General features: G+C 36.0%; 2 protein-coding genes across 7 annotated transcripts in view; one reads left to right on the forward strand and one right to left on the reverse strand.

Moving 5' to 3' along the window:
* LOC110459164 overlaps window positions 1-350 on the reverse strand; it is a 66,892-nt gene extending 66,542 nt beyond the window's left edge. For all 6 annotated transcript variants that reach the window (XM_021511287.1, XM_021511285.1, XM_021511284.1 and 3 more), the window contains exon 1: window positions 272-350. The gene's annotated coding sequence lies outside the window, so the exon portion shown is untranslated. The remainder of the gene's footprint in view (window positions 1-271) is intronic.
* A 90-nt stretch (window positions 351-440) lies between these two features.
* LOC110459165 (cyclin-dependent kinase inhibitor 3-like) lies at window positions 441-8,526 on the forward strand. Its single transcript, XM_021511288.1, has 7 exons — window positions 441-622; window positions 3,492-3,547; window positions 3,735-3,779; window positions 4,193-4,415; window positions 4,841-4,872; window positions 5,071-5,174; window positions 7,405-8,526. Exons 1-7 carry the CDS (start codon window positions 525-527, stop codon window positions 7,489-7,491), a joined length of 645 nt encoding a protein of 214 aa, XP_021366963.1. The 5' UTR covers window positions 441-524; the 3' UTR covers window positions 7,492-8,526.
* The last annotated feature ends 3,863 nt before the right edge of the window (window positions 8,527-12,389 follow it).

Consider the following 12,389-nt stretch of genomic DNA (forward strand, 5'->3'; position numbering starts at 1 on the left):
ATATTGATTTCTTCTGGCATTATTCAAGATATTTGCTTTTGAAATTATATTAATTAAGTGGTGGCTCATACCAAAGACTGGCATGCCGCCAGTGCTATCCAACCAACCATTTCTCTGGCGTACGACCTGTTGGCCGTTAGCCATCGGGCAAACTGCTATTTTATACAAAACATGTAACATTTAGACGCAAGTAAACACAGAAACAAAGACAGAAGTACGAGGAGAGCTATATCAATTCAAGTGTTTGTCCCTTTTCTGTTGATTTACAAACCAATAAGGTGTTAAATGGTTCCTCATCTCTGCAACAGGTGAATGTTTACTATCATTGCCGCCATCTTGTCGGGGTTTCTACGGAAGTTGCTTATTAGAAACACTCCGAAGTAAAATTGCACATAAATCAAGAGAAAACTCGAAAGCTCGCATTTGGTTGTTTTGACCAATCATAAAGTCGCTTATATAAGCGGGAGATCCAAACGTAAACAAATTCAGACTTGTTCAAAAGATGTCCAACGATTGAGCTTACCATGAAAACACCAGAAAAACAAGAAGTAATATCATCGAGTTTCGACTCCTCAGATGAAGAAAGTGGCGAGCTAGATGTATCTCCATTTAAGATATCGTGGTGAGAAATCGTTCTAAAATCTGTCCGTTGCAATAGTCAGCTCTTATCCGTGGTGTCTAGTCCGCTAAAACTGACCATAATCGCAGGCTCAAAAATCAGGCGACCGATCAGATTTTTTGAGCCTGCGATTATGGTCAGTTTTAGCAGACTACGTGGTTTCCACTGCCACTGTCATTTGTTTCTGTCAATAAAAATAGTCAAGCGCTTTTTTTTTGTTACTATTTTTATCGACAGAAACAAATGCCTGTGGCGGTCACCCTAATGAGTGTCCTCCGGGTAATGAGTGTCCTCCGAGNCTGTGGTGGTGTCTCATATTGTGGCCCCTACTGGGTTGTATCACGATATAACTTTATTTATTGCCTGCAGCAGGCCTGGGGCTACCGAGTTGGGGATGATTTAAATTTGGGTCCTGGGCAGGGACGAACCCCTTGGGTAGGTGGGGAATGTCATGTTTGTTTTATCAACAGATCAAAACTACAAACTGTAACACACCTGTGTAGTAGGACGAGGAATAGTGATAAAGATAGTACTGTCGCTGGGGCTCGATTCCTCGACCCTTGGCTCTCAGTCCTGATGCTCTTCTGCTGAGCAAAAGGGAATTTCCCTACAGCTTACGCTTTTAGACAACCTAATCAATGCACATCTTTTACACCTGTCTATAAAAACTAATTATTTCCCAAAACGACCATCGACTGGAATCAGCTTCCAGACAACGTTGTGCGTGCAGAGTCACTCAAGTGTTTAAAGTCAGCTCTGCAACCGCACGACTAAGCGCCTCTAGCACTCTCTCTCCTGATGTGTTTATGTCTGAGAAGGCCCTACATTGTGCAGGTCCAGATCAAAGATACTTGAAAATCGTACATGATCTTGAGTAGCACTAATGTTTTATTTTTTTAATTTATTTTTTTAATTTTTCAAGATTTTCAGAACATTATACAGAAAATCACATCAACACACATTCACACATGGACTATTGAAATTATCATCATCATCATCATCATCTGATTTTATACAATCACCAAGACACATTCAATTATCACACATTTTCACACATAGAGAGACAAAACAAATGGACAAAGAGCACTAAGAGAGAGAGAGATCAGACTGCCAAATTTGAGCAAAAAAGAAAGAAAATAAATTTTAAAAAAAATGCTGTGAGACTTTGTCAATATTTATAAATATAAGTTGGCTCAGCCTGCATCGTTCAAAAAACACAATTCTGATTTACACTGGTAATGTATACCTGCATCAGCAGTCATTGCTACTTATTCTAATTGAATAGAGACCTGCAGAAGACAATGTGTAATACAAAAAGAAAGATTGGTAAATATAGGTAAGGAAATATACATTGACAAGTGAGATTCCAATTTATTTTATATGCTGCTTGTAAACATAAATAGGAGGGGTGGGAGTAAGCAAGAGAATAACACCTATTATTATACCTCTACTTTATTTACTCTATATAAAAGTAATTGGTTAAATCGAATATATCCCCACTTTTGCCTGACTGTGTTTTAGTCCTGTGTGTTAGTCTGGGAACTAAAACACACCTACACTCGGGTGTTTCCGCCATGCCAATCAGGCGAGAGGTTGGCGGAGCTTGTTACCGAACTCGGAAGCGACGCGCGAGGTGGGCGGAGCTTGCTACTGAACTCGGAAGCGACGCATGAGGTGGACCGAGCTTGTTACCGAACTTGGAAGCATTTGGCTCCATTGCCATCAAAGGGGTAGTTGGGACGTGAAGCTATATACAGCTTATGGTTTACAAATATTTTCTAGTTAAAACTATCTCCGCAGTGTGTATCGGTATAATAAAACGGTTAAAGTATGGGGTTGAGGGATATAGCAAGTTTCTGGTGTCCCTTGACCATGCCTATTTCCCTTGGCTTCGCCTCGGGAAATATAACTGGTCTCAGGACACCAGAAACTTGATATATCCCTCAACCCCATACTTTAACTGTATACTAGCTTAGTATAAATAGTCATAAGACTCGGGGTTAGGTGAGGTCAAGCGTTACTAATTTTGACCATTTTGACCATTCAGAAGTAAATCTTCTAAGACATTGTTCCCCTACAATAGCACTAATATTGATACCAAGCCTCCTTTGCCACGGCCGGGAAGATATAAGATAAGTTTATTTCTGGTTCAGGAATTATCAAATTCCCTATACCAGATCACTCATAAATAAAATACATGATAAAATACATCACGCTTATAGTTACAAAACATAAAAACAGCTCTTTTTATATATATATATATGCAGAGTTGGCTTAATATTTGATTGTAGCTCTGTAGTTGTAGAAAAGTTCTTGATTTTTCCAGTGATTGTCCAATTTATTTTTAAAGGAGTTAACATTTGGTGGCGATATAACAGTTTCAGGTAATTGATTCCATACTGGTACAGTACTAGTTCTTGTTGAAAAGTAGTACTTCCTAAATATAAGTCTGCTTGTTAATTGATATAAAAAAAAAAGTTTCGTTGTGACGTCAGTAGCTTCATTATCGCAGCTAGATCATGAGGAGCATCAACTGGCCTAAATAATTGGATAAAACAATTGTTGTGCCTACACAAGTTAAATAAGTAGGTTTTGAGCTGATATCTCAATCCCTATTCCCACATGCGGATGATGCGTTCAGGTTCAGATACTGACTCCTACCCTACCCCACTGCAGACTAAATCTGTGATACTCCCAACTTTTGAGATTTCAAATGGATCTTCAACCAACATGCATTTTGCCAAAAATCTTATAATAAACATCCTTTATATACTGATCATGAATGTTGACTTATGTGACTGATAATTATAATTAATCATTATTTTTTCACTATTGATCACATAACTACAATTCTGAATCACCACTTTCACAGGTTGGATTTGTCTTTCCTGAGCTGCAGTGCAAAGTTTGGTGTGTGTGCCCTTCCAGGTAAGTCAGTCCTAGATTTTTCTCAGTACTACAACATCATGAAATTGGTACAACATTACAGACAAATAATTTCTATATCTCTTATGTTTCATATTTATAAAAAAAAAATACCAAAGGATCCAGCCTTTGCAATGAAATATTACTGCTTATCATCAATAAATATATATCCTATTTATTTATTTTACAGGATGTAGATTTAAAGACACTTGGAGAAGCTTGGAAAATGACTTAAGTAAGGAAAATTAAACTACAAAATCAACTCTTGTAACTTTTAGTAAATCAATATTTTGGAATTGTACAATGGCTGAAAACTAAAACTATCTTTTTTATTACATGTTTTACAGCTACATACAACTCTATTAGGAATCATATATGACAATATTGTACTCCTGAAACAAAAACAATAGATTTTATCTGTAAATAATTCAATGAAAAGGCCCTGAAGAGGGTTTTTCATCCCCAAAGCAGTTGATTATACTCCCAGTTTTCAAGAATTGTACCTAGGGGTAAGAATCTTGAAAATGTATCAATTCAAATATACCCCAAAGTCTAAAATTTAGTGGGAACACTGCTGAAGTAATTGCCTGATCTTATATTACATGTAAAAATAAAATCATGTACAGTATAGATATGTTTGTTTCTCAGAGGCCATCAAACGAGAGGAAGTGACAGATGTTTTCTGTCTGTGCAGTAAGGGAGAGCTCAATAAATATCGTGTGCCCTGGCTGCTACACGAAATGTCTGCCACTGAAATCACAGTTCACCATCATGCATTCCCCGACGGACAGGTCCCCAGCTTCCCCCTCCTCACGAAGATTGTGGATGAAATTCACTCCAACCTTATGAACAATAAGACAACACTTATACAGTCAGTGGTTTATGTTTTTCTATAATTATTATAATTCACGATAAAATTACATCAGATTGTGATAAACATTATTTGTTGATGAAGTTAAACATTTTCCTCAAATTTTATTAGAAATAAGATATAATATTTTGGTGACATCTAAAGCATTTTGCTGTAATCTGAATTAAGATATAATATATAAGCTTATATTTCATTGTTTACCTATACTATCAGACATCTGAATTAATATAATTAATTTTAGTTGGAATCTGAATTAAGTCTGGATAATGTATGCATGCCATTGACATTGTATGTCTGTTTCAATTGTTAAAGAGGATAATGTAAAAGTTACTTGTCTGTTTCAGTTTCTATGTAAGGTTGTGTTTTATTGTATGTTTATTACAGTTGCTAACAAATATAATACGTACATTCTTTGTCTATTACAGTTGTTATGGAGGATTGGGGCGATCGTGTCTTGGTAAGCAAAAAAAAACTTTTAAAAACAGTAAGCTACCTTTTTTTAAAGAAAATTTGAACACTTTTAATTTTGCACTTATCTAACCCTACTTAATCATGGAAGTGATCGAGGAAAGCTACTTATATTGTGTGGACTGATTGACATAAGTTACTTATATTGTGTGGACTGATTGACATAAGTTCCTTTTGCTGTTTGCAGTGACAGCCTGTCTGATGATGGTGATGGACCCAGGTATGGAGCCAGATGTAGCTATACAGAAAGTACGGGACCTACGGGGGCATGCTGCTGTCCAGTCGGTCAAGGTAATAATAGCACATTGGCAGTAGTTTGTAAAATGTTGACAGGAGTATTGTGGCAGGTTTTTTGTGTGTGATCAGAGCTCTGTACATCAGTTTGTATTGTGTGTTAACAGGACCCTATAGAAATGGTTTGTACTATGTGAACAAGTGCTCCGTGGCAGGGTTTTAATTTGCAAATGAATAGGAATTCTGCTGAGGAGTTTTATACACTGTATAACTCAGGGCTTCCATAATCCATAAGACCATTGTTATAGAGGCTATGTTTTTGAATCCCAAAAATTTGACTCTTGAGTTTAAAGCGACATGTCTATTTGTCATGTGATTTGACCCTTCAAGTTTCAGGAAAAAGGTGATGTGACCTCTGACATTGTTTAATGTCAGGGGTCAACTTAAAGCCCTGTATCTAGCTGTAGTTACCTAGTTGTCAGATGTGTGCTATTTCACCAGTCAAACACCCACAGTTATTATGTCAGAGCTAGTTAGAATGTTTAATACTTACTAGGAATATTCAGGTAGCAGTGTACAGTATAGCGTACGGTGGCCATGGGTGATATTTTTTGTACAATGAATAACCCCTGTAATATTACATGTATCAAAACTTAAAAACACTAAAATTGGCATATACATGATGAAGTGGACTATGTAGGCTTCACATTAAAAAAAAAATCGAATTTGGTTTGAGATTTAGGCTACATTCGCGTATCCCGGATGAAACGGTACGTGTGGCGCAAAAAAAATCCACGATAAACGAACACACTTGGACCGTTCTATCAGCAGAGCTACAAATCCACAGTTTAATAGAATAAAAAACAGTGTTTCAAGAATATTATGACCTTCTTTCATCCGTCCACTGAATTACATAACATAACTTAAAAACTACATGTGACTTGACATTGTTTTAGAAAGAAATAATGCAAATTGGCAATAGTCAGCATTTTAGTTTCGGTCAGGGACGTCTGGACCCCTCAATCTAAACGTGCCAAATTTTCCTGAGGTCGGCCTCGGTCCAGATCTGTACCTGTCGTTTTCTTTACAGGTTCAACCATTTCAACCGTTAACGCGAATGTACCCTACATATTTGACCATTTACAAATCTGTGTCTACACAACAAAAGCTAGCTTTTTATGTTGTCTATTTTTGTACTCAGCACATGTGTAAATATTGTGAAAATCCAGTCCAATGAACTATGCTAAAACGTGAGTATTTCTGTTACCGAGTAGGTGATATTCAATTTCAGACAGGTTTTAAGAAAAAAAATACAACTTGCGTTTGTCCAAATTTGGGTTAAAAATCATGTTTTCTTTGGCATTTTTTGATGTGGTAACCATGGTTTTCACAAGTCCCAAATCTGGGGAAATCACCTTTTGAAAAAAAATCATTCTTCTAAAAAATATGTATTCAAAATGTAGTTTATAAATATATATATATATGTAGGTGTGTTGTGCAGGATAAATCCGCTATCCATGTTTATCTGAGACATACCCTTCATTTTTAGGATCAAGCCATTTCTACTGTACTCTGCTAACTCAGGTTTGGCTACTCCTTAAAGTATGAAATTGAATATTACTGGTTGTTTGAAGTCTTTCATTCCTTTCTTTGTCCGCTTCATCTGTTCCATCAGTTTTTTCCAGTGGAGCAAATTCAATTTCTTGATGATTCACTGTAACAGATACTTTCACTTACTTTGTGGCCTGATATATGTTTAAGCTGACTTGCTGCAGATAGCATATTAAGGTAATTTTGTAACCTTGCCGGGCATTCTTCATACAAATTTTCGTCCCTTTCTGGTGTGGACACATATGATGAAATCGGATCAGGCAATCCCACCTGATTCGTCTGAGTTTTTGTGCTGTTTTTGAAGATTTAGATCCTTATTCTTAAATCCAGCGGATTCTAAATACAACTGATTGCATATAAAATGTAAAAACACTAAAAAAAATATCAATCATTTGTAAAATTTTATTTCATCTGTCTAAGTATAGACTGATCTGGTATGAAAATGTAACACATACTAAAGAATAAGTTATATGTGCAATTCTGATAAATACTATATTGTACGTACCAGTAGTTGGTGTGATAAAGGGGAGATAACTCCTGCAAAGCAAATGTTGATATAAATCAACCCCACTTAAAACAGTTCTACACTTGATATTGTGCAACAAATAAAAACAGTAAAATCACAGGACTGTTTTTTGTCTGTTTTTGATGTGTATGTATTTTTATCTTGTTTCAGCAATACAACTTTCTACATGACTTCCGGAGTTCTTTAGAAGCGTATAACAAAGAAACAGAAGAAGGAAAGCGGTCTTTATCAAGATAGTGAGACAGACTTTGATGTATAGGGAAAAGGATCTGTGCCTGTTACTGTTTCCAAACCAATCACTTCAATGACAAGTCTTGGACCTGTGACTTACTCTACCTTTATCACCAAAAACATTGTATACTATCTGTTTTATCATTTAAACAGACAGGTTTCTTGTAGAATTATAGTGTTGCAATATCACAAATCGCAATCACAGAGGATATCCAATTGGGGATGATTTTGATTTGTGCAATCAAACCCAGTGATTTCATTTTCAGATAAGTTATATAACTCCGGAGTTTCAATGATTGCAGGACTTCACATACAAGTATACGTAGAGGATCTTACATTTGTGTCCATGTCATACTGGATTTATTAAACAAGTTCAACTATTTGATATGACATGGCCTAAATGCTTGTGTCATATAAGATAATTGAACTGGTTTAATAAATTCAATATTATATGGACACGAACATAAGATTCAAATTATCACATAACTTTCGTAAATTGAAAAAAAACTTCAAACACAATTATGTGTTATCAGCTGACTCAAAACAAAGTACTCCGGTCATAGTTTTATTGTTTTTGTGCAATGCAAAGCAGTTATTATTAATTACACGTGTGTAATACCATATTTATGTCATAGTAGCATTGGTCAGTTATGTAGGGGGGGGAATCATAATCCTATTCCTCACATACCATTAGATTATTTCAAACTGTAAAACTTCCAAAAAAACTTCATTGATCTAAACTTTTTTCTTTTTTTTTTGATCATTTAACATCAAATACTTTGTGTGCTTTTGGAGAAATAATTAGATATCCAACAAAAAATGGTAACCATAATTTGAAATTGAAAAAGTCTACAATATTCTTGGTATCGGGAGAATGCATTGCTTAGTTTGTAACTGAATACCGGTAGGTAAGGAATATACCGATTGTCTTCATAAACTGTTACTGTTGTAAGTGAAGCATTGAAAGGTGTACATGTATACTTGATAATGTAGTAGGACAAGGAAAAGTGATAAAGATAGTGCCGTCGCTGGGGCTCGAACCCGCGCCCATTGGCTCTCCAGCCTGATGCTCTACCGCTGAGCTAAAGGGAAAATTCCCTACAGCTGACGCTTGTAAGGCAACCTAATCAATGCACTTCTTTTACAATAATGATAATTGTTTGGAAGTTTTTCACTCAATATTATATTGTAATTAACCCTGTAATAAATTCAAGACTTTAGAGGTTTATCAAAATAATTTGAGTGCATTGATATATTACATTTTCAGAAGTAAGTGCTGTTGTCAATTATTTTTTGTAGTCAATACATGAATTTAAATAAGGGAGGAGTGATATATAGATTGATTAGTCTGTTATTTCAGAATGTGGTTCCTATAGTACTGTAGTGTTGTAGTAAACTCACATTAAGATGGAATAGCAGGTATTTTGTTTGGTGATGAACATTATTGCACTGAAGTTGCAACACTTTTCATTTAATTCCACAAAATTAAAAAAACATACTCATGTGTAGTTATTAAGCCAGAATAGAACTACCATGTACCATAATTTTATGTTTATATGTGTCATTATATATACATATAACATATAATTATGTAGATAAAGTCATTACAGGGAGGATAGTAGATACCAAAGTGTTTGTGTTCTCTGGATTTCACTCACAATGAGCTAATGAGTAATCTGTATAACTATTAAGTATACGGGGCATTGCAATAATTGTAAATTTTTCATGTCAGTGAAAATGTGTCAAAAATAATTAATGTGCATGCATTTGTATTACTCAAAATAAAAACAGCACAACAAATGTTCCTTGTTGTCATTATTATGAGTTGCATTTATTTTAAAGTAACATTGTTCATTCATCTCACATCCATGTTATTAAATTCCAGACGTTTGATATTCATCTCATTAACAAACAGTATCAACTTGCCGATCTTCATTAAATGGTTAAATGAGTATTTGCTTTCTTGCTTGCATGACCTTATGAAGGGTTGTGAGTCTAATATAATGTATAATTAGTTGGTTCCTTGCTTACGTTGGCCTTGTGTAAAGTGTGTTTGGTTTCCCATGACAGGAAGTGGGCCTTGTGTAGTGTATGTTTGGTTTCCCATGACAGGAAGTGGGCCTTGTGTTAGGTTTCCCATTACAGGAAGTGGGCCTTGTGTTATGTATGTTTGGGCGAGTTTGATCATCAACTATCGTGACTGTGGTCTTACTAGAGTATGATCAAACTCACTTTAGTAATGTGTATTGCGCATGTGTAAAGAAACAAGAAGTTTCGGTGTGCATGCCTGGCCACTATAGTACAACCTTCAAATTTCCTTTAGTCAGACCAGAGCAACTAGTGGTTGTTTGAGCATGCATGATTATTTGAAAGCAAGGCAGTGATTGGTTGTTTACCAGCATGTGTAAGAACATAAGGTGTAACAGCCCGACTATGGTAAATGGTTGATTATCGAACTCGCTTTGCGTTACTCCCAGGACAGGAAGTTGGCCAACAGACAGGCGTCTTGAATTCTGAGAGTTTAAGGCTGTTATCCCTATTTCTCAAAAAGGACTGGATGCATCTTACTCAACATTTACATGAAGGTTTCAAATAGTCGCTAGTTAAATACATATCGACTGATAGGAAAACCAAGATGGTTGACAGGCAGCCATCTTGAATTTTGCAATTTAAGTTTGTTAGCTATTTCTCAGGTAGTACTCAGGAAGGAACTTTCTCAAATTTGACTTGTAGGTTCCCTATGGTCCTTCAAATTGCATATCAAATTTGTGTAGTGATCAGAATTTCGTTATCACTACCAGGTATTTTTTATATATGTTCCCCTTGGTCCTCTTACTAAAAATACCCCTGGCCTAAATGCAAATTCATCCATCATTGGCTAGCACTTCTAATTATATAAGAATTACAATTTTTTAGCATTTGGCATATAGTGGGGTTTTTTTAAATAAAATTTGTTTCATAGTGGCAAATAACATGACATTAAAAGGTTATTTACAAGATTCCCATTTAGGATTTTGAACATGGGACTGGGGGACTAAAGTCTTATAGATACAATATTACTTTGTGCATCTAATAAAGATCCTTTGATGTTGGGCGCCAAGATCCTTCTATGATCTTTTGTTATTAAGAACCAATATTTAAAAATATCTGAAATATGAGATCTTATAAAAATCTTCCAGACAACAAGTAGATCTATCACTGACGAAATTCATTTTATGAGAATAATTTGGAGTATGATGAAGGGGCGACAACTCATGAATTATGTCCCTTTTCCAATATGGTGGCAACATGGTGTAACGAGAAGACCGCTTGAGGTTGCTAACAAGACTTGCTGTAACAACAAAAGGACATGAACAGCAACTTTCATGCCAAGCTTTCCCGGACATTGTTTGGTCTGTCGGGGCTGTTTTTTGTGGCAACGACGGGATGGGTCATCTGGAATTTCCAGTATGCCGAGAGAATGGTATGATCATAAGCACCTAGGTTTATATAAATGCATAAGATTTTTAGTGTTGATAAGTTATGTACTTAAAAACGGTAATTTAATTACAGCGCAAACACAGAACACCAATATTGTTTGCGCTACAGGTCACATATCATTGCAGAGGTCAATGTGTTGTATTTCACCTTCATAGTAGCTGGTTGTAGACCTACATGTATGGTCATGTGGAGACTGTCCAGATTAGTACCCGGGCTCCTCTGCCCATGTACAATGTCTCGTCGGCAGAAGCTACGTTATCGCAGCTATGCGCAGATATGAATAAGTTTACACATGTAAAACTGCATACGACGACAATGTCCGCAGATTCTGTGCACAGTTTCAAGAATTAACAGTCTATACAGATGACTGGATCATTGACAGCTTAGCCCGAGTTTCCTGTGGCCCAAACACCAGCCTTGAGACATCCTGACAGAATAAAGATGTCTGGTGTTGGCTTGATTTCTATCTGTCAGAATGTCTCAAGTCTGGTGTTGGAGCCAAAGGAAACTAGGGCTTTTGACTGCCAAGGTCATAAAGATATATTGTGACGGTTAGCTGCAATAACGTAGCTTCTAACGACGAGACATTTGGCCGGGGCAGAGGGGACAGAGTATTAATATTAGTACTAGTTGACGGTGTGTTAGGTAGGGACCACTCAAAAGGTAAGGTCATATAAGGCAATTATAAGTGTCCTGGATGTTGGGCCATTCAATAGTTTAACCTTCATATAAAGCAGAGATTATCAACCTGTTTTATTCGCTTCTTAAATAAGCTTACTCTTAGCAGCAGTAGCCTATTCTTTTTGTGATCTGCACAGAAGTTATTTTACAATTTGTATGTGCATTAAGACACAAAAGTTACTGAAAAGCTATCTATTCTAAGTGTCTTTGTATACTCAATAGATTATACTTGGAACAGACTCTGAAATGTTTTATGGTAGATCATCTTCGATATCCAGGGGTTACGCTCACTTTCGTTCTCTAGTGAGCGTAGGTGATCGTAACCCCTGGAAATCGAGGATGATGGTAGATAGGTATATAAAAATTATACACTCACAAATGAAATGTTTCGGATAAAATTTGTCCAATTGTTACCTATGCTTCCCACAAAAGCTACAGTGGTTCAGTTTCAGGGACACTTTGTTTATGTGGAAGGAAGCAACCACTGGACCAATGATTTTACCATAAACTTGTTTCGATTCAGTTATGCTTAAGATTGCTTAATGAATGGATTTATTGCATAAATATTAATTTTGTTTACAATGCATATTCAAAAATTTAAAAAAACCCATTGCAAGTCACCTTAGTCCCACACCTGCCTTCAATGACTAACATGACTTACAATGTATACATCATTACTTAATACTTACATGAAGACATAATGTAAATGATATATTCTCCCTCTTTTTGCTGAATTGTCTCCC

The sequence above is a fragment of the Mizuhopecten yessoensis genome, unplaced genomic scaffold (genome assembly GCF_002113885.1).
Source record: "Mizuhopecten yessoensis strain PY_sf001 unplaced genomic scaffold, ASM211388v2 scaffold9985, whole genome shotgun sequence".
Classification (NCBI taxonomy): Eukaryota; Metazoa; Mollusca; class Bivalvia; order Pectinida; family Pectinidae; genus Mizuhopecten; species Mizuhopecten yessoensis.